General features: G+C 45.3%; 2 protein-coding genes across 3 annotated transcripts in view; both read left to right on the top strand.

Annotated features, from left to right (window-relative positions):
- PRR29 (proline rich 29) overlaps positions 1-23845 on the top strand; it is a 566376-nt gene that overhangs the window by 472326 nt on the left and 70205 nt on the right. The window lies entirely within an intron of this gene.
- On the top strand, positions 592-23619 carry LOC138521299 (uncharacterized). Its single transcript, XM_069634034.1, has 2 exons — positions 592-696; positions 22306-23619. The coding sequence occupies exon 2, from the start codon at positions 22317-22319 to the stop codon at positions 23346-23348; it is 1032 nt and encodes a 343-aa protein (XP_069490135.1). The 5' UTR covers positions 592-696; positions 22306-22316; the 3' UTR covers positions 23349-23619.

The following is a 23845-nucleotide window of genomic DNA, read 5'->3' as shown; positions in this document are numbered from 1 at the left end:
CACTGTAATTGACCCTTTCTGCACCAGAAGCAGAGGGAGACCAAGCTGCGAGTCCAGCACAGCCAGGTTCTTTCTTCTTGGACTATCAAATGTCCCATTAACAGGGCTGGACCTGTTCATTTCTCCCACCTGTCACTTGCTTTTCTTATTTCTTTGTGGATTTTCTCACATCGTATGCAGTTGTTCGGGCAATTTTAAGTTTGTCCGTTTCCTAATATGTATTTGCCTCAGCATGTGTGTTTTTTCTTGGGGGGGCGGTGGGGGTTGCACGAGCACTCTCTTTGCATGCATGCATGCAATCTCACAAAGCTAGACACCCTCACACACACACACGCCCGTCATCTTTAACCTATGTGGAAATGTCAGACCTATTGGCCCTGTCCATGCCAGCTAGCAGCAGCTGGTGTGCAAACACTCCCTAGAGATGGAACGTGGGAGCTCTGCTTCCTAATATCATTGAGACTGGTTCTGTGCCCACCACTTGCCAGGGCACGCAGCAACGTGATGCAACCCACACCCTGGAGCATCTGGGCTTTCACATGCCCGTCTGATACCGCCCCACCCAAGGGCGGAATGCCCCAGCCTGTATCTGTGAAGTGGGCGCGGCCTGGAGATGATTCCTGTATGTATAGGCGAGTGCACGCTGTGCAGTCTGCAGAACACATCTCCTTACTCACATCTGCACGTGCGCTCTTTGTAAGTATATACCCCGTGGCTGTTCAATCTGCTTTCTGCGAAGGTAGTATTCTTTAATTATTTCATGCTGTTTTCGGGTGGGAAGTGCAGCGTCATGGGAACAGTGCTGGGATCATCGGTTGCCTGTTGCAGAACACGATTGTCGTCATGTCAGCCTTGTAGGTTCCTGAAGGGGTGTCGGCGGGAAGATGACCAGCTTAACAGGTGTGTTCTTACGCTGTGTACATATAGAAGAGGCTAGCAGGCTTCAGCGCAGAGCGTGCCCACTTCATGTGGCATGCCTGCCAGTGAGCTGGGCGCCAGGCTGGACCAAAAGCCCTTTACTTCCGTGGGCCCTTCTAGGCAGGGCTCTTGCAGGCAGCGGGCAGAACCGTGCACGATAGAAGCAAATGCCACAAGGAACAGATGCACATGACAGTACTTAATTAACCCCTGCCATCAAGCACTGCGAAACTGGAATTGCCAATATACACAATACCAAATATTACTATTATTACTGCAGGACTTGGATAACGGCTCCCAGTTAGTTTTATCCAGGAGCACATTGGGGAGAGGTAGGGGGGCACGGACACCGGGCTCTGGTTCTGATTTCTGCAGGAGGTGCCATTAATAATTTAGCATTTATATAGCGCTACGAACCCTCCGGTATCTGAGCACTGCTTAGTATTCATTTATCGACCTCCGAAGGATGAAAGGCTGAGTTTGGTCCTGCCAGTATTCGAACCTGCGTTGGCAGGTTCTGCACAATGTCAAAGCGAGCGCTCTACTCACTGTGCTATCGACCGACATTGCCACCATAGCCTTCCCTATACCTGTTGGAGGTCCGTCTGCCTCATGGACCATGCACTCGAAGCATCCTCGACTGTGTGCATGCTTATGAATTACACTACTGATCACGTGGATGAATATAAACTGCATGGCAGGGGTCTGCAACCTTTGCCTCTCCAGGTGTAGGCAATGGTTTGGGATCATGGGTGTTGTAGTCCAAAATGCCTAGAGAGAGAGGCAGAGGGTGCAGACCGCTGGGACTCTTGTCGGTTGCCTCAGCCGTCAGCAAAAGAGGTATAAGCAACAGTTGGCAAATTAGAGGTCATGCCACCAACAAGTCGCACCTAAAATGGTTGTGTATGGCAGTACCCTGGTGAGGGGGTATAGGTACACATTGAGACAGCCCGGGATGCACGGAATTTTACACTTCACATGATATGATAGGTTATTTATAACATGCTTAATACCCAGAGGTTTCTATGTGCGGACCCGGGGATCGAACCTGTGTTGATCCGTGTCGTCTTGCTTCCAAGGCGAGCACTTTGCCCCTGAGATATCCTCCCAGGACATCTGCTGGTAACAGTGGCAATGCAGGAATGGTGGGGGTGGAGGGGGAGCGCTCTGCATGGCACTAGCAAGTATGTGGGGTTGGGCAGAGCCCTTTGAATTTTATCAAACAACTGAACTTATCTGGGTGAGCGACTTGCCATGTGCCACTGCACATTTCGGGGGGACCATGCACAGCACCTTCAGTAGCACAGAGGCGATAGGGAACAGTTTGCAAGCAATTCCCTAGGGCAGGGGTTGCGCGGGAAGCTGCAAAGCACTGGCACGTTTGGGGAGATCTAACAGAACATTCCAGAGAGCAGTACACAATTGAGGGGCATGAGTGGGACACTTCAGACAGCAAGACACATTTTGGGGGACTGGGCTGAAAGCTTCACACAGCAGATCGACATGTGGGAGAAGTGCGCAGAACAAGTCAGCTGTACACGATCGAGGGCAAAAATAAAAAGGCGAGGCATCCCACCTGATCCTACTCAAAAGACAGGGAATTAACGGGTCAGATATGCCCAAAACGAGCAGGGTGGAGGGTCTGTTGCAGCACCCCCTTAGCCTATCAGGGATGACACCCTGGCCTAAATGGAACTCTGGAGATTTCCAGTGAGGCCTCTGCACCCTAGGCCTCTTTTGTGTGGTAACCAATTTTATGTTCAGATGTTGTCAAAGGGGAAAGCGTCTGGCTTGCTGAAAAAGGGACCTCTTTGAAAGTCATGTCTGGGGGCCTCTTTGGGTTCCCAGTCCACGCCTGCCCACCCTGCTTGTTTTGTGTAGATGATCAAGGGGTCTGGACAGTGCATTTCAGAAAGTAGTACACACTCTGGGGGCGGCTCGGGAGAATACCTTGGACAGCAGTACACGATTGAGTAGGCTGGGCAGGACACTTCAAACAGAAGTGCACACTTTAGGGGCCTGGGCAGAAAACCTCAGGTGGCAGCATATGGTTGAGTGGTGCACCACGACCAGCCTCTCGCCCAGCTCCCTCCCCACAGCACGGAGTAGCACTGCCCCAATCTGTGCAGCTGCTACCACTCGCACGTCTTCCACCTCTGCCCAGGGCTCTGCCTTCATTTCCACAATAAACATCAGATCCACCTCTAATTGTCACCCCATCACCTTCTCCTGCATTACTTTCCTACCTCGCCCTACATACGTTTTACCACCGGCATCGCCCCTGCCTGTAAACCTGCATACGCAGATTAAGTGAGATACTCGCCCATCGTGGCCTCTGCTCAGACAAAAACCATCTAGGTGCATCAAACCCTCACCTCTCCCGATGGACACCAAATACCCATCCACCATCCACCACTACTGACTCGGGAGTGCGCCCACTACAGCATCTTACGCCATCAATACCCTGCCACAAGCTTAATTTGAACACACCAAACACCTCTCTGCACGCACCTACACTCCTCTTTACCACCCGACTGCTCTCCCATCTTCTACTCTATGGTGCAACAGCCACCATCCTGATCAAAGCACAAGCCACAGTCCCTTTGCAAGCAGTACCATGCACAGCTTCTTTGCCCACTATTACACCACCTCATCATGCAAAAATCCCACACCTTCGCTGCGCCCTCACCAACGCCAGATCCATGGTTGCCCATTCTCCAGACATCCTAGCCCTCATTGCCTCAGAATATCTCGACATCCTGGCCATCACTGAAACCTGGCTCACCCCCTCTGCTGGCCCCTCCCTTGCCATTGCCATCCCCCCAGGTTGTGCAATACTCTGCTGTGACAGACCCCTTAGACAAGGCGGCAAGATAGCCCTGATTTACATGGATGACATCCCTTTGCACTCTACTAATACTGCTCAACTCCCCCACTGTGAAACCCTCTTAGCTGAACTCCCCTGCTCATCCAACCCAACCATAGCCCTCTCCCTCATCTACCGCCCGCCACTTCCCAGTGCAACACTTGAAAGCAACTTCACCCAACGTATTGCCACCAACCTCAAACCCTCGACCCAACTTGGCCTGCGTCACATCTAGATGGGATTCTTAACTTTAGCCTGTGTCGCATCTAGATAAAAATGTGAATGTTGGCATGCACCACACTTAAATGAAACTGTGAATGTTACCAAGTACCACACTTGGATGTAATTCTCAACTTTAGCCTGCGTCACATTTAGACAGGTGTAACTATGTTAGCTTGTGCCACACTTAGATGGAATTCTTAACTTTGGCCTATGTTGCCTCTATATAGGATTGTGAATGTTAGCATGTGCCACACTTAGATGAAATTCTTAACTATGGACTCCGTCACATCTAGATGGGATTATGAATGTTAGCATGTGCTACACTTTGGAGTTCTTAACTTTTGCCTATGTCGCATCTAGATAGAGGTGTGAATGTTAGCGTGCGCCACACTTAAATGAAACTGTGGGTGTTGACAAGTGCCACACTTAGATGGAATCATGTTCACTAGCCTGCCTCACATCTATATAGGATATTAAGTATTAGCAAATGCCACACTCAGATGGAATAGTGCATGATAGCAAGCAGCACACCTAGACATAATTGCAAGGACAGCAATGCCAATTAACGAATCCACTAAAAATGTCACCCCTCTGCATACACCTCTCAAACTCTAACCAAGCACAACCACAATCCTAAAACACAACAATCTGCACAAACTTCACTACATTGCAACAACAAAACAAACCACACATAGACTCGCACAACAGCACACAATGACTACCGACCGTAAAACACCCCAAGCCCAGCCAACGAACCCACCGGGCTGAGGCTGCCAACAGCACATCACTGCTCTCTTGCACTTTTTAAGCTTATTCCCACTAACTCAGCGCCCCTTCCCTTTTTTCAGAGCCGCCAGAGCGCCAGGGGACCACTCCAGTGGTGATAGTGCACTGTACAAATATCCTTGCATTAACATTAACTTGTCATCTTGGGTGACACAAACCTTGGCTTCAACTATGCCCTAGACTTAGATGCACTAGCCCTTGCCAAATCCACCACAGCCTTGGGTTGCACTCAAAGAATCCTTAAGCCCACACACATATGGGGCTGCATATTTGACTGGCTCTTAAAACATAACTGTGAAATCTCCATCACCACCAATATACCCAGCCCATGTCCTTCTCCATCCCAACACCTGACAAAAGTGCCAACACAAGCTTGCCACTACCCTGCACACTCACCCGCAGCTCTCGCAACCTCAACAGTACATGCCTCATCCATCTTCTCAACCACACCCTTCTTCCGCTCAATTACACCACCGCAAAAGTGAACCACTACCATTCTCGGCTAGAAAATCACATTGATTCTCTCACTCCTCTCAAAGCTTGTTAAGCTAAGTTCTGTAGCCACCCCAATACGTGCATTACCAGCAACCTTTGTGCCATCCACACCATTAAGAGGGCAGCAGCAGCGGCCTGGCTGAAAGACCCTACAGTCACCAATAAAACTCACTTCACCAATTTTTCTTTCATTTACAAAAACACTATATTCTCAGTTAAAGCCTCCTATTACAATTTAAAAATAGCTAAGGACATCTCCAGCTGTAGAGAACTCATCACCATCCTCCAACCAAGAACTTGAAATTCCTGCTGCCCCTGCCCCCCTTTTGCATAGTGAAAGACAACTTTTGCTTTAGTGAAATCCAAAATGCCCTCACCACTAAAATCATACAACTACAAGTCAAAATCCGCAAAAAGTTCACCAGCCTAGCTGAAGTGCAACTACCCACACATCAGCCCCACAAGCAAACCCACATTCTCCAATTTGAGTTCCACCCCATCTCAACATCTGACCTGGCAGCTACTATCAAAGGGCTCAAACCCTCCAGATACAAAGGCGATTCCTGTCCAGCCTCCCTTGCAAAGGAATGCACAGAACCACCACTACCCCTCATCACTGCCTTTGTCAACTCCTGCTTTACCTACTGTCTGGTATTTGCCACCCTCAAAGAGTCATAGGTCTCTCAGCTTAGACCCAGCTGTTTCCACCAACTACCAGCCCATCACCACTGTTCCCTTCCTCCTGAAAATCATGGGCAACGCTGCCTACCTTCAAATCCAGGGCTTCCTCGAATTGCACCTCATCTTGAGCCCCCGACAACTGGGTTTCTGACCCAAACATGGGAGTGAAACAGCCCTTCTTGACCTTAAAAATCAACTCAATTATGCCATGACGCTGGCATCTTTTCTTTCCTCCTACTCCTTGAACTCTCTCCCACCTTCGACCTTGTCGACCATCAGACTGTTTATCAACACCTTACCTCTTCTGCCTACGTTCCACCAAGCAGCCAAGTGGATCTTAGCCTTCTTGGCTGACGGACACTACAGAGTCTTTGTCGGAGACACTGTCATGTCAACCACTCCTATCTTCTGCGGTGTCCCACAAGACTCCTGTGTCTCTCCCACACTCCCCTTTTCAACAACCTTGACTCTTTGGGTATTACCTATGCTAAATATGCAGATGATACCCAAATCCTTATTCCCCTCTCTGGGAACCACCTTCAAGACAGCGCTAAAGTAAACGGCATATATGAAACTATCCAAAATTCAGATGGCATTAGACAACCTCTGTCTGAACGATGAGAAAAACAAACTACTGATCATTGGATCCCCTGCATGTCCTGCCAAGCTTGACACAGCCTTCAGCCACTTTAACATCGATGGCAACACCATCCCACTCGCTACCTCTGGTTGTCTATTTCAACGCCTCCCTCACCATGACTCGCCACGTCAACCATATCTCCTCAACCTCAGCCTACGCTATGAAAATCATCAACGCTTGTAAATCTTTCCTCTCAACTGAAAACCATCTCACAATCACATGCGCCCTAGTCCTGTCCAAGCTAGACTACTGTAATGTGCTACTCTGTGGCAGCACGGAGAAAAACTTGTCCCAACTGCAAGTCCTGCAAAACAATGCTCTCTGTGCCACCCTAACCTTGAGCTAGCACAATCATATCTCAGAGGCAAGAACCTCCGTCCACTGGCTTTCTATCCACAAATCTATTGCCTTCAAAACTCTTGCCATAACGCACCGCTGCCTGCCCAACAATGCTCCATTTTACCGAGCCCAGAAGGTAAAGAGACATGTGCCTATAAGGCCCTTTCGGTCTTCCTTCAACCACTGCAAGAGATCGGGTGGTTCTGGCTTCCCTGCCAGCTCTGCCTACTTTGGAATAATCTCCCTCTTAAACTTCAGGAGTACCCATCTGTCCACCTTTTCCGGAAAAAGCTTAAAACTCACCTGTTCAACTAATAACCCTCACCTTTCTCTACTAACCTTTGACTGAACAGTTGCACATTGAGACTCATTGTATGTAACATCATGTAACAGCTCTACTGTATGTAACAGCGCCTAGATACCCTTGGGCTTTGTGCACTACTATAAATGCAAAAATACATAAATAAAAATAAAGTGGGCTGGGCAGGGTACTTCAGACAGAAGTACACAGTTCAGTAGGACTGGGCAGAACATGTCCAAGAGTAGTACACAATTCACAGTAGCGTAACAATACAGACAGCAGCTCATTGTGCATGGGACTTGGCAGGACACCTCTGACTGTAGTGCCCGATACAGCGGGACGGGACAGGACACTTCAGATAGAAAATCACTGTTCTTTCCAATGGTGTGTTGGGAAGGGTATCTGGTCAATGCATCGAATGGAAAACCGTTGAATGCCATAACATAGAAAAAATGCATCGAAAAAAAGCATCAAATGCATTTTTATAAAGGCAAAGTGTTTAGTTTAAAAATAATGGGTTTTAAAGGTTAAAAAGAGGGGTTGGGGGGAACCCCCATTTAAAAAGAAAATGAAAAGAAAATGCATTTGATGCTTTTTTTCGATGCATTTTTTTTCCTATGGTAGGGTATTCAATGGTTTTCCATTCGATGCATTGACTATAAACCATTTGCTTTTCCTTTCTCTGTACGCCAATCAAAGCAATGCCTTATATTGGATAAGATAAAGAAAGGGCCCATTGGTGGCTTGTATGCCTTGATTCTGTAGACCTTTTGATTCATGTGTCAATCTGGTGTTGCATTTGGAAAACACATGGGTATGCGCTCTGTTTTTTAACTGTCTGGATTGTATGTTGCCCTTTGTTTCACTGCAGTTGGCCCTTTTGGGCACTATGGGCCTGATGCCTGGGTCTTTTAGTGCAGTAGCAAGTCTTGGCACTACAAAGTCAGTTTGCAGTGCAAAAATACACTTTGCACCGCTCTGTGAATCAGGGTGTTTGTTGGCAGTGCAAAGTCACTTTGCACTGCGCTAAAAATTCCATGAATCGGGCCCTAAATCTAAATAAGTATTGTAAACACTCTGCAATGGTGTAGGGTCATTTCATCTAATGCCATTGCATCTAATGCCATTCCATCGACATTTTTCCATCAAAAGGAATTCCATCTAATACATTTTTTTCTCTTTTCTTTTTTGGGGGCTCCCCCCTAAACCCCTGTTTTTTACCCTTTAAAATGCACCTGAACAAAATTAACCATGTACCCCCCAAAAACATGCATTAGATGGAAACATTTCGATGGAATGGCATTAGATGCAATGGTATTAGATGACATGACCAGATACCAAAGCAAACTGCACACTGGGCACCCGCTTTGGAGTAATAAAGATTTGTGTCCATATCTCACTTAAATTTTCCAGTAGGGCAAACTGGAGCTACCCTACTTTGGAGCTGTGAAAGGCAGACCCCCTGTCAAAAGGGTCCTGCCCTTATATATGGCTGACAGTGCTTGAATAGTTTATGGTGTCTGTTCAGCAGAGCCAAACTTCTTTCTAGAAAGGTTCACAGATCGGCCGACCTAAATGTGGCCAGCAGCCATGTCATTTGCTTGTATCGCCACAAGAAAATGCTTCCCATTTCGGATTTAATATGAGAAAACAACTTGCTTTGGAAAATGAACCTGGCTTTAATGACCGGACTTGTATTTTTGCAGTATGACATATCTAGCAACTAACTATTCTTTTCCCATTTTGGGATTGGTCTACTGTGCCTATTAACCTGGATCGACCTATACAGACACTCCCCTTTTTGGTTTTGGTAAATATTGCCAACTCAGTAGTTACAGAGAAGAGAGAGAGAGTAAAGGGGTGGCAGAAAGCTGACTTTGTGGCTAGCATGACAATTGCAAATGCTATGGATTGACACTCGGCGACACACGGTCATTTCTTGTTCCATTAGGCAGATTTAATCCAATAGTGGCTTCTTTAACTAATTTCCTCCCAATCAGGAGTACTATAACGTGTCTGATATATGTGTTACTTTCAAAGCTAGGGCTGCAGAGTGATCTTTCTTTTCACAGCCAGAGGAATTCGGGCTATTTTGAATTTGGGCTATATGTGGGCTACTATCCTGGGCCAGTGGGCTAAATATAGGTTTTCCTTTCTGTATACTATTACCATACAAGCAATTAATTTTTGGAGAGCTGCAGTATCACTGACAACATACAGATCTCCTTATGACTTCTTATGAAGACATCTATATGTTACCAGCGGTACTACACCTATACAATCATTTGTGAGGACATATGCAGGTTATAGTTCATTGGATAGGTGCAGTGCCACTGACAATATGTAGGTGTCCTTGGAAGAAATCGCTTTGAGATCAAAACTTCAATATAGGGCAACTATGACCAAAGGCTGCAATTATACATATAACCAACAGATGTCACTCCCCACTTGCTCTCCTTCCCGCTTGCTCTGTCACTCCTTTACCCTTGCACTATCTCTCCTTCCACCTTGCAAGTTCGCTCTTTTCCCCTTGCGCTATTGTTCCTTCCCCCCTGGTGCTGTCCTTTCTCCTGTGAATGTCCTGTCCCTCCCCCACCCATGCTCTGTCCTTCCTCCCTCTTGTGCTGTCCCATCTCCTCCTTTGTGCTGTCCCTCCGATCCTTGCATTGTCACTCCTTCCCCCATGCTCCTCTGCCACCTTGCATTGTCACTCATTCCCCCATTGTGCTGTTGAACCTCCCCTTGAACTGTCGCTCTTACCCCTTGTGCCATCGTTCCACCCCCTTGAGCTGTCACCCCTCCCCCTTCCACAGCACCTTATGCTGTTGCTCCTTCTCCACCAGCGATTTTGCTCTGCCCACTTTTGCTCTGTCGGTCAGCCCCACTTTTTGCTGTTGCTCTCCCCCCCGCCCTGTCATTCCTTCTCCCCGTTTGCACTGTCACTCCTTCCTTCATGTGGTACAATGCTCCTGGGTACTGTTACTGGCCTGGCTTTCATCTATTGGATTTTTGTATTCTCCCTCGTGTTGCCATTTATTTCTTACTCCTCCCCACAGAATGCTTCCCTCACCCCACAGCACTGCCCTTCATTCCCTCCCATGCCGTCATGTCTTCCTCCCTGTGCTGTTATTCCTCATTCTTTCCCTCTATGCTAAATGTAAAATGAAATATGCTACAAACTACAAAACTACTGACATTGATGTGTTATTTAAGCAATAAGTCCGAGCATGGGGATCAGGGGCAGCATTACCACTTCAGGTAATGCCCCAGGTGACGCATAGTAACAGGGTACTAAAAGCATTTTTTTTCTGTTCCGAAACGCTCCTGCAATTCAGAACAGAAAAAATCTGTACAGTTCTATCTTTGAAAATCGTTAAGATCGGAATTTTCGTCCCACCTTCTAATTTTCATTTTGATAATTCACTGAGTCAACAATGGAAATGTCAGTCCCTCCATAAAGACCAAACACTGTTTGTGAAATTTAGACAAGAAATCATTGGATCCTTTCTCTATGATTTCTCAGAATTTAGGATTTTTCTGTACAGAAGAATGCCCTTTTTAAAATATTGTACCCACAAGGAAAGCAATCCCATTTCTAATCATATTGCAATGATGGGGATAGATTTCGAACTCGCAACTCCTCCTTGAGGATATGACCTTCAGGAATGTCCAACTACCTTCTTGTCGAGTGCAGGGTGAGTTCCGTACCATATAAACACATGGGGTGACCTTTAAACGATAGAATTCTAACAAAGGAGTCAGAGAAAAGGCACAAACCCTGCGATTGATCACCTTTAGCTTTTTCTTCCACTTTCTCCTTGTATTTAAGGAGAGCGCCTTTAGCTGAGAGCACAAGTCCTAGATAGATCAAAGAACATACCTCACTTACTACTGACTTGTTGATGAACTCCTCAGTTTACACTTTGAGGTTACTGTCATCACAAACGATGTAGTGGAGCTTATCTCCAATTGGTTGTCTTTTAAATAGAGTGTTAATCTATTTAAGGATTGTTGCAGACCAGCTGGGGTGTAATCCATCAATATTAGGTTATCAGCATAACCCAAACAGGCAATTTGCTCACTTCTGCACCTCGGAGGATAACCACCCCACTGTTTGCATTTGATCGACATTTCTGCCAGGTAAAGATTAAATAAAGTTGGTGCAATTACACAACCTTGGTGGATTCTTTGACCGAATGTGATAGGACTAGACAGAACACCTGAGGTATTAATCCCGATCCTAGCCACATTATGGGTATACAGCAGCTGAATCATGCATAGCAGTCCTGGATCCATCCCCCACTCCATAGGTTTATGCCAAAAGCACGCTAGATCTACATTATCGAACGCTGAGGATAAATCCATGCCTGCCATGTAAAGTATTCTGCCAGTTCTCCCACTAGCTTCTGACATACTTGTGGCCAATGCAGGCTCACTCTCAGTGCTGCCAACATCCCCTCCTAAAACCAGTCTGAAACGGACTAAACACATTAGCACCTTCTGCCCATTTCATGAGTTCTTTTATAAGAATGGTAGCAAACTTTTTTGATAGGTTGTCTATCAGGGAAATAGGGAAATAACTTGTTTGATCGCTTTTTTTTTCTTTTTAAAGATAGGTACAATTATAGTTTGGGTTCAAGCGGGTGGAATTACTTCTTCTAGGACTACTTGCTCAAAAGCCCACCAAGAATATCAGCCCATGACTTACTGTCATTATGCAATAACCCATTCGTTATACCATCCGGTCATCAGGAACTAGATTTTTTTTAGTTGAATATTATAAGATTTTCTATCTCATGAGTCCTGAATCTGTAAAACCAGCGTTTACTTTTATCAAAAATGTTATTTGACTGGTATAATTCTGTGGAGTATGAACTGAAATTATCAGTAAAATGATGTATGCAATCCACCACACAGGTTGGCTGACTATAAGGTTGTTCAGAATCTTTGTTATTTTAAGTTCACCAGATTTGGCTCATAGCCCTCTTTGTAATATCTTCAAGAAATCTTTAATTAAACTCTATATAGATTTTCAATCTGTGGTTTTTGAGCCAAACTTAACATTTCTGTTTAATTCTTTTGCTTTCCCTTTTTTTCTTTCTTTCTTGGTTTTATCTAGACTAATTTTTCTTGCATCTAAGCATAGCTGCCGCATCCTGAGATTGATTACGGAATCATACTTGTATTCTCTATTACTAACAAAAACTATCTGCATCCAGCACTCTGTAGTAAGAGGAATGGTTAGTAGCCTGCCTAAAATGAGTGTAAAGCGACACAAGACATGTGTCTAGCTTTCTCACTCTCTGACAGGTCAATCCACCATTGTGATAACCCCAAGTTTACTTTGCCACTATTTTTAGACACCTGTGAGACTTTGTTTCCTGCAGTGTTTGTTATCAAATTTCTGCATCCATGTTCAGATGATTTATCAACTCTTGATAAACTCTCAAATACCAAGTCCAACATTGTGTGATCACTAGTGATTGTCTTGGTCACCAGAACGACTTTACACACTCTTGTGTAAAATGTAAGAGATAAACATAGTCTATTGCCAAGGGAGAGAATCTTCACAACCAGTTTAGGTCAGGACAACGTTCATCCTTAACAAGGGAGTTAACTTGAAAGAAAACTTGAAAGAAACCCTATCTGGCCAAATCAAACCATCTCAACCCTTTGTTACCTGAATTGCTACTTCATTTCCTTTGAGGTTTCTATGGCCTGCCTCAAATCCCTCTAAACAAGGTTCAATCGCCAGACAAGTAGAGTTGAAGTCCCCTCCTAAAATTACAGGGTTGGACTCAAACTCACCCAACCATCTAACCAGTTTTTCAAGTTCATTAATACATCTTCAAGACTCATATGAACCGGGTTATAGTAGATGTTAAATATTAGTATTTCCCGTGTACTATGTTAATCAATAACCTCAACCACTAAAACGGCTTCCGAAGTAATTTGAATTTTATTGAAAAGCCTACCATACATATTCTTTATGGCATTAACCATCCCACCAAAGGGTCTTCCTTTCCAGACCTTTTTTTCACTTTTGTGGCTATATAATAGCCATCTGTTACAGAACTTACACCTAACCATGACTCTTGGAGTAAAATTATGTCATACAAATTGAACTTAGCACTCATTTGGGAACCCAAAAAACAGTTGTATCCTCTTGAGTTCCAACTCAATCATCTAAAATTGTTACTTTTAGAATCCTGGTCTATCACCTGTTGTTGTGGGGAGTGAAGATGACAATCAACTCCACTTACGTGTGTCATTTCCAAAGCACACCTGCCTTTGCCCTTCAATAGTGATTGAACATTTAATGTTTCTGTACCACAACACAGAACCTAACAGCGCACTTCCCTGGATGCACATGATCAAACAGATGACCAAAACGAATATCTGAGGAAGAAATAGAGGTTAAGGTTGAAATTGTAGCAAAGTTTACCATCATTCTGGACCTATTGAGGGGAACATGTCTTTCCCCCTCAAACACAGTGTCACATATTATTAGACATAACTGATCTTGTCTAGCACTTGTAGTACTCCTTATATTATTAGTAATAGGTTTGTCCTCAGAATTATACAAAATGGAAACCGTTGTCACATCCCGACCTTCTTCCATGTCTCTCCTTACTCTTGAAGTTGTGTCCACTAAAGATTTACTTTTATCAATCGTAATTGGTACAAAATTATAGCAGTGATTATGAGCTCCTTCAGTTGTCACCTCGATATTCAGTCGTCCAATAGTGTTTGAACCACTCTCTCATCTATGCTTGGTGATTTTAAAAATCTCCTGATTCCTCCCCTTCTGTTTTCTTTCTTTCTTTTTTCTTCATCACTTCTCTACGAGGAAGGCTTTTACGCAAGTCTTTTTAAGCCTCTAAAGTGTCTTGCAGGTGAGCGGTAGTAGCAGCCACCTCCCCTTCATGGCCGGGCACCCGCTCTTCACTCTGTTGTGTGTCAGGGATTGTAATTAGTTCAGAATCAGGAGGGTTAGCTGCTTCGCTATTATGTAACCCTCTTAACAAAGACCTTAAGATTTTTATGGAGCCTGTATTCTTCAGTCTGACATACCCTTTTATATTTTTGGGTTTTGAGACGTACGTGATTTTGTCCTTTTAGTATCAATATGCACAATATTTTCAACAAGACTTATATCTGGATTTCTGATGTTCACTCATTGATTGCACTGAAGTCAATTGGGGAAGGTTCATTATGTGTTGGTCTGTTGCCTTGAATATGGAGTTTAGTATATATGGCTCAATTTCTAAGCGAGAGACCTTAAATTGTGTAAAGATTGTCGAATTTTACCTTACTGTTAAAATGACATGGTCATAAAGGCATATGAATGAATTTAGCACTATGTTTAGGGCTACCAATGGACAGTTAGCACTCAACGTAGCATCCTTCAATACCTCTGACTCTTGCTGAACAGGCAAGCCTAAATGATCTCCCACACTTAATGCTTCATAAGATGCATCTGCTTGATTCCCATTACTTTTTGTTACACCTTCCTCAGGAGAGAGTGAACGTTTTGTGGAAACACTGAAGGCCTGATTCAGGGAACGTTTTCCTATGGGATTACGGCATTATAAAACACTTCCAGGAATTAGATTGCTTCTATTGCCTGAATTTAGTCTTCAAGACTAAGCCAGGCATCAGGGAGAGAAACAGATATAGACGGATTTGTTTGAGCCGTTTGTAAAAGGCAAGGCTGTATGACTTGGAGCGCCTTTCACAAAGAATGTGGTAATAATTTCTTGTTTGGATAAGCGTGCAGTTTATTTTTGTTTGCTGCTTGTGGTTTGCAAAGCATATCTTTTTCCTAAACATTTGTTCACTGCTACGTAAATTGTAGCGTTTTGATTTCCCGAGCATAGTGTGTGCACCACAAGGTTTTGAGATTCAACAGTAGGGGGGGGCTTAATCTAACTTGCACACCAGAGGTTCGAAGCAACGACAAATCTACCAGTCAAGACTTCAGGGTACTTCCCTTAGCAGTCACTCCCTCAAATAACGCAGTATACAGACAGCAAAAGTTTACCAAATCTTACAGAATAGGCTCCACAAATATGGCATCAGCACAACGTCGCTTGGCCAGCACTTGCCCAGCACTTTGTTTCCAGGCTCATGGCAACCTTCAACACAGTGCAACACACTATAGGCCTAATTCACAGAACATTTTCCGATGGGGTTTTGCCATTATAAAACTCTTCTGTGAATTAGGCCCCATATGTACAATAATGTCAAACCCTCCAAGCTGTTCTGTTCTTCCCAAGCACCAATCAGCCACTTCAGATGCAGGTGAGATCAGGAAAGTGAAGAGAGGGAGGGGATGGACAATGAGTGCAGAGGAGCTCACTTACCCCCAAAGACAGGAAACACATTAGGACTGCAGCCTGCCAGTAGGACGACACACTGGCACCAGTTACATCCGACCCTGTGCGCAGTCCACTGTTCCGCAAGTTCAGCCACCTAAATGCACCAATGCTGCAGCACCAGCTCCTGAATACAGGGGGTAGAGGGCCCAGTATGTGATCTCCAACCTTGCTGTAGCAATGGCCACAGCAGCCACCACACTCGCTCTGTAAGCTCTGCCATCATCAACCTCAAACACTGGAGGAAAGAACCTCACACCATCAAGCCGCACTGCCCCCCGAAATGCCTGCAGCTGCTTCAGACAACGCAATGCAAAAGAACTATCAAGGATTGTCAACCTCCCTAGTGTATATATTTAAAAATAATACAAATGTTATGGACGGGATTGTAGTATGAGTGAAGGCATTTAGGGGGAACATGTTTTTCCTGGGTTCCATGAGGTTGAGCAGGAGCTCCCTCGACCACCAGCTGTAGGAGCAGCCCCATGCAGCCTCGAGCCCTGCCTGATGTTAGGTAAGCGAGGAGGCTACACCTTTTTGCTTTTAGGCATCTCTGCCTCATCATCCTGAAAATCGCCTGAATTCATTTCTAATTTAAGGCCCCTCTTCTGTGAAGCTCTGCTAAGCACAGCAGCCCTCTCTGCTTAATGGGCACTGAAAACGAAGCCCACACCTTCTAGAATTGTTAATGCAAAACCCAAGTTTTTTAATGTAATTAAAAGATGGCCGTCGCCGCTACTTTCTACCCATTTTGCCTCTCTGCCAAGCCTCAGAAGCCTGCTGCCCCGTGATTGGTCTCCTGCTGCCTCTTATCCAATCGGGGTGCACCGGCAGGCGTAGCCGGCCCCAGATGAAGGCAACAGACAAAGGCTCCTCCTGACTGAGCCTGACCGAGCACTGGCTGTGCTCGCCGTGCTACGGTGCTCACGTTAACCAGGTGAGATGCTCGCCAACTCCTACGCCCACCTGTTAACCTCCCGCCTCCTTCCTGCAAATCAACACATTGTGCGCGCTGTTTGTGGCCTGCTCCCCACCCCTCCCAGCTACAGCTCAGCCTCGCTCCCTTAAGTGACTCTTAATGACATTTCACACTTTGGACATGCTAACTTGCCCATCGTATACTGCGCACTGTATGTATAAATCTACATACCGTGCTTTGCCTCTAAGTCGATGTTGAAGTGTTTTACCTGCCCCATTCTGTCAGCTTACCATAAAAATCGATTTTAGGCATTGTGTCAGCTTACTTTAAAAAAGTGATTTTAGGTATTTTGTTAGCCTACTTTGTACTCCAATTATAGGCAATGTATCAGCTTACTCCAAAAATCGAATCTAGGCATTGTGTCAGCTTACTCCAAAAATCGAATCTAGGCACTGTCAGCTTACTTTGTACTCCAATTCTAGGCATTGTGTCAGCTTACTCCAAAAATCGAATCTAGGCATTGTGTCAGCTGACTCCAAAAATCGAATCTAGGCACTGTCAGCTTACTTTGTACTCCAATTCTAGGCATTGTGTCAGCTTACTCCAAAAATCGAATCTAGGCATTGTGTCAACTTACTCCAAAAATCGAATCTAAGCACTGTGTCAGCTTACTTTGTACTCCAATTCTAGGCATTGTGTCAGCTTACTTTGTACCCCAAATCTAGGCATTGTGTCAGCTTACTTTAAAAAGCCTTCCCTGTACATCCCAGCCACATATGCAGCATCTGCTGATTGCCAACCACCTGCCAGGCCCCCCACCACCAAGAAAATGTTCCTACCAGGCATCTTCACAATGCTGTTGAGAACTATTCTCCACCTTATTAATTCCTCATGCCCGCCTAGTTCCACCCTGAGCTTGGCCACCGTAGGCACCACACCACTACCCTCCGTAGAGCCCCACACCACAACCATGCCATTCCAATTCTCCCTACCATGCAACCTCTCGGAAAGAAATACCAGATTACGGTCCAGACTACCTAAACTGTACGAGCCCCGAGCCAGGGACTCTATCCAGTCCAAACTGAACAACCGTTCCATTACCATCTGCGTCAACCTCTCGTTGGAAACACCTAAGACCAGCCCACCTAATACTACACCCAAACACAAAACCCACAACACAGCCACCTTCCCCACCCCCACCAAAACCACTGCTGCACTCATAAAAGGCACCCTCATCAACGCACGCTCTATAATAGCCCATGCCACAGATATAGCGGACCTGATCCTAGCAGAAGATCTAGATTTCTGAGCCGTAACCGAGTCCTGTCTCCATGCAGCCGCAGGACCAGCCCTCTCACTAGCCATCCCCGACGAGTACATTATCCTCCGAGCGGATAGAACAGAATCTAGAGGCGGTGGCCTGGCCGTAATTGCCAAAACACATCTCAACATTAGACTTGACTCCTCTACCCACCTCCCATCTTGTGAAACACTCACTGCTAAGCTGCCTACTACTAATTCCCAAACGATATCCATTCACCTATTCTACAGACCTCCCAGACCCTTAGGATCCTTCAAGGAAGACCTTAGCACCATCCTCACCAATAACCTTAAAAACACCTCCCAGAGGCTCCTCCTAGGGGACTTCAACCTAGGCTTTAAAGACCCCAAAGATCACCAGGCTACCCTCATCAATAATACTCTTTCTGAATTAGGCTTCACCCAAAAAGTATCTGGCCCCAACCACAAAAAAGAGAGAACCCTCGACTGGGTAGCAGACTACAACTGCGCAGCCTCCATCACCGATAACTCCCCCCAATCATGGTCCAACCACCATCTCCTCTCCTTCACCCTGGAAGCCTCGAGCCCCATCACCAACAACGTGCTAGCCTCAGCCATCCCCACCAGAAGTAAAAAAAAATATCAGTGGAAAAATTGATACCTCTCATCCTCCCTACTCTTAACCAACTCCCTGCTTCCTCCAACCCTCATGACCTTGTAGAAGGCTATAACAAAACTATGCGCACTGCCCTAGACTCCATTGCACCTTTAAAACTAAGAAAATGTAAACCGAAAAAGCATCTCAACCACTGGTTCTCCCATCAACTTAAAACGCTTAGATTAGAAAAACGCAAAATGGAACAAGCTTGGAGACACTCCCCCACAGACCATAACAAAAAATTGCTCAATAAAATAACGTCCAACTACAAAAAATAAATCATAGCTACCAAACAAGAGTCGTACAACCTGAGAATCGCACAATCCAACTCCAGCACCAAAGAGTTGATTGCAATCATTAAAGAACTGGAAACACCTGTGCTAACCCCAGACACCTGTGTGAAGGACAAACAATGGTGCACCAGTCTCCAAAATGCCCTTAACAACAAAGTCACAAGCCTTCAAACTAAAATCAAAAATAAGAAAGACTCCTTAGCCAAACCAACCAACCCCACTAACACGACCCCGCGCCCCAACACCCTCTGCCCAATCCCACCCGCTTTAGCTTCTCCAAAGTCTCCACTTTCGAAGTGGAAAAAATAGTTCTCAGCCTAAAACCATCTAACTGTCAGGGCGACCTTTGGCCCCCACAAATTATTAAAGATGCGGCAAGAGACCTCTCGCCATTCATCACAAGACTCATCAACGCCTCCTTCTCCTCAAGTACCGTCCCCAGCAACCTCAAAGAGTCCTGGGTCCTCCCCCCTTCTCAAAAAGCCGTCTCTGGACCCCTTCATTCCCACCAACTACAGACCTTTTACCACCGTCCCCTTCCTGCTCAAAATATTAGACAAGACAGCCTACCAACAAATTCAAAAATACCTTGAACTGAACCATCTCCTTGGGATCCGGCAATGAGGCTTTAGACCCCAACATGGGACAGAAACAGCCCTCATCGACGTGAAGGCTCAAATTGACACTCAGAGACAACGGTAAAATGGCTTTGTTGCTTCTCCTTGACCTCTCCGCGGCATTTGATCTAGTTGATCACAAAATCTTATGCAATCACCTGGATTCAGCTGCCCACTTTTCCCACGAAGCCATCGGTTGGATCGAGTCATTCCTCAGCAACAGATCCATGCATGTCTTCTCCACCACAGCTGCCGCTGACCCCATCCGCATCACATGCGGAGTCCCTCAGGGCTCATGTGTCTCCCCCACACTGTACAACGTGTTCACGAAACCCCTCTTTGATGATCTAGATGGTCTGGGTATCACCTACACTAATTATGCGGATGATACCCAGATCCTCATCACGTTGACGGGAGATTACAACCATGATTTGGCCTTGGTGAACAGGGTGTACCTCATCATCCAGGCATGGATGGCATCTCACAGTCTATGCCTGAATGATGACAAGACTGAACTCATTGTACTTGGTTGCACCACAAACATAACCAAATTGGACCACAACTACGCCAGCTTCATTATAGATGGGAACCCGATCAAAGTAGCTAAGGAAGTGAAAACCCTAGGAATATAAATCGACTCCTCCCTCTCCTTCCACAAACAGGTTAGCTCTATGGCATCCTCCACGGCCTACACATGTAAGCTTATAAGAGCAGCCAAACCCTTCTTATCCTCCCAGAGCTGCATTACACTAGCCAGAGCCCTCGTATTATCAAAACTGGACTATTGTAATGCCCTCTACGTAGGAGCTAGAAAACAGGTTACTAAGAAAATACAGACGCTACAAAATAACGCTCTCAGAGCAGCGCTCAGCATCCCCAAGAGAGAACATATCTCCAACATTAGGAGAGCCCATTACTGGCTCAACACAACAGATAAAATCCTGCTCAAAGTAACCTCACTAACACACAAATGCCCCAACAACGCTACCACCCGCTACCTAGTCGATAGAATAAGTAAACACACCTCCAACAGACCTACCAGAGCCTCCAACACTAATCTTCTCACAGTTCACAGATTCAAACGCACCAAAATGGGTGGAAACAGCTTCCAGGTGAAAGCAGCCCAACACTGGAACTCCCTACCACCTTCTCTAAGGACACCCCAAACCTACACACACTTAAGACGCAACTACGTACACTGGATAAAGAACAATGACAGCTAACTCCATCCATCCCACCTCACCGCTTTCCACGTTCAAGTAGTCTGAACTGAATCCAGGGGCAAATGGAGCCCAGAGATAGATCCTGCAAAGAATCCGAACTAGAACCAAGTTTAGAGAGAATCCTGTGAGGAATCCTGAAATGAACCAAGGTCATTGTAAGACATTGCTCAACCTGGTGCAGTCCAATGTGGGTGGTCACTGGAAAAACTGATGATAATCTCAAGAACTGAGAGAAAGCACAATCAACCGTGATAGATATCCTGAAGAATATGGCTGGGAGGTGAAGTCAGAGAGTGAGGTTTGGCAAGAGTAGAGTGAAAACAGCGTGGCTATATATGCAATAACAGACTGTGAGTAACCACTGCAAGACCCTGGACTGAGAAGCAATTTATTGGGTATTTATAATAGTAATTGGACTTCTAAATTCAATGCGGTACCCAGCTCAAAACTATGGGAAACTCTGAGGGATTATGGTATCCCACATGACCTGCTCTCGGCCATATTGCTTTTATATGAAAACAATGAAGCTGTAGTTAGGTGGGGTTTGGGGGCCGAAATCACTGTTCCATTACCAATACAAAAGGGTGTGCGGCAGGGCTCTGTGTTGGCTCCAACACTATTTCTGCTGTACAGAAATGGCTTCATAGATCAAATCTTGGCTACAGCAGTAGATGCTCCAGCTCTTGCTGGGAAAGATATCCAGTGCCACCGTTTGCCGACGATGCAATTTTTATCTCTTGAACTACTTCAGGGCTAATAAAACAATTGTTGCTGTTTCAAATGTTCTGGAGCGAGAGGGATTTAGCAATCAATGCTAGTAAGACTTAGGGCCTCATTACATGGACGGCGGTAAGGGTTAATGGTCACCGTTAATGGTACCGGTGAGCGTTAAGCCTTACCGCCTTACTACGAGGTCCCTTTGCGGGTTGGAGACTTTAACGCCTGCTTTTTGCAGGCGTAAAAAACCAACCCGCAAAGGGACTAGGGAGCTAATTACGGTACCGCAATTTGCGGTGCCGTAATTAGCACCTTCCCCATTCCCATTATCCCCTATGGGGCAAAAATGGGAATGGGGAAGGGCAATGGGGGAAGGGGGAATTACTGCCCCACCAACCTTGGAATAGGGCGGTAATTCCCCTTTCCTCCAAGACGGTGCCAGTATTTTACCGGCATGGACCAAGGTGCTAATAACACCTTAGTCCACCGCCGTCCGTGTAATGAGGCCTATAATCTAGGTTTTTATTTGAGACAAGGAAATACAATGATTTGTAATTTTGCAATAGGCGAAGACAACATTTAACAAGTGGGCTCTTATGATTATCTGGGAGTGAGGTTTGCCAGCTCTTGTCAGTGGGACCAGCGATTGAATACAGCAGAAGCATTGCTCGCTAGATATTGTGGGCCTATTACTAAATGATCATATGAGTATGGTGATGGGCCTATTGTTACAGGTATACAAAATCCAAGCTAGACAGAAAATCTATGAAAATATAGGACGTTTGGAAGGGTAATGTTAGTAAAATGTTCCCTTTAAAACTGTAGCGATGATCGATTAGAAGTCATATTTAATAATTGCCACTCACCAAGGTACAATATGCAGAGACTTGCACCACTTTTCAATTAAAGAGACAAAGATTTAATTAACCATGTAATTGAATACAAGCATTAACAGGGATTGTGTTTTTCAGTGCAAATCAGAATGCTTGGAATAGTACCCAAGAAGGATGCCCCCGGAGTGGATTTCTGTGGCGTGGACAAATACTACTACATTGTCCGTTCCGACATGAAGTGCTACATGAGGTCGACCAACTTCAATGAAGGGAAAGATCTTAGCGTGTTCAGCCTGCATAATTCATGTCTGGGGGGTGATCATTATCTGGCCCACGAAGATGATCTCTTTTACATCATCAAAACAACAAGCTATCGCAGAGTCAGCAACATGAACACAGACTGTGATGCCGTGGTGTACAGCCTCCACCCAAACTGCCAAGGAGGTGATCATTACCTCTCGGCCTTTGGAAAATTCTACATCATCTACGCAAGCGAAGGCAAATACCGTCGAGTGAAGAACATGAACACGGATGAAGATGCGGTTGAATATGACCTTCACGAAAACTGCAAAAATGGTCTGTACTACTGGGGAGTAAAGGACTACTACTATTATGTGAAGCCGCATGACCAATGGGGAATCCAGTACTACAGGTGTACAAATTTCAACACAAATGAGGATGGGGTTTCATACTCCTTTCACGAGGATGTAGTTAATTTCCTACCCGGGGGGTTTTCTATTACTAAAGGACCAGCCTATGGCACCTGGGAGTGCATCAAAACCTTGGTCAATGATTCAGAATCTCCGATTGTCTGGACAAAGAAGATTACAGTGAAGATTGGTTATGCGCGTGAGAAGATGAACAGCATCGAACACAACTGGAATGTGTCTATGTCCTACTCGTACAACTCCGGAGATCTCACTGCTGCTTTTTGTAGACAGCAGTTTTCTATGAGTGCCAGTTATGGGGGTTGCAGCGTTAACAGTGAAAAAGAAAATTGGTCTGAGGCGACCGATGTGGAAGAATCTGTCAATGTAACAGTGAAACCCCATGGCAAATTGTACGCCTATCAGTATAAACTAGGTCTGGGCAAGGAGTCTGTATTGTTTTGCCGTGATATGACCTTTTCTGACAATTCTTCACCACCCACTACAATACCGCTTCCACCTTCTGGCTTGTAACTCTCTATCAGGAGACAGCACTATTGGAGGGTGTCTTTACAGATGTCAAAATATGGGCCTAACAAATTATCCTAATCTGGGAAATCTTATATTTGCTTGATTTATGCATGGTGACATGCACTGCTTAGTGAATGTTGGTGATATTTACTTACAGAATAATTGTAAAACTCTTAAAGAGAAAATTGCCAATTCATGATGATATCAGATTGCTAATTTTGCTGCTGAATGCAAAGCATGTTATAATTAAAATAAAGAAAATCCACTACCCTAACTTGTTGTTCGGTGCCTAATATGTCTCTCTTGAATTTGCAGGCTTGAGACATGATTGGGTTATGGGACATGTGACTAGCTGTTGCCACGAACATTGTCCACTTTTTGTTTTTCTTATTCCTAGTCAATCAATTGTATTAGTTTTTCAAGCCCCCCAATCACCAGTTAAATGAATGTAGCAATAATGAAGGATTTCCTCACCCCCCCTTCCCCACTAAGAAAAGGAG

The sequence above is a fragment of the Ambystoma mexicanum genome, chromosome 13 (assembly GCF_040938575.1).
Source record: "Ambystoma mexicanum isolate Mex_15411 chromosome 13, UKY_AmexF1_1, whole genome shotgun sequence".
In the NCBI taxonomy this organism is placed as follows: domain Eukaryota; kingdom Metazoa; phylum Chordata; class Amphibia; order Caudata; family Ambystomatidae; genus Ambystoma; species Ambystoma mexicanum.
This window is presented reverse-complemented; position numbering and strand designations above follow the sequence as displayed.

Bases quoted from the DNA above. Each gene is read 5' to 3' on its own strand.
- LOC138521299 (XM_069634034.1), top strand. From the start codon at position 22,317: ATGCTTGGAATAGTACCCAAGAAGGATGCCCCCGGAGTGGATTTCTGT.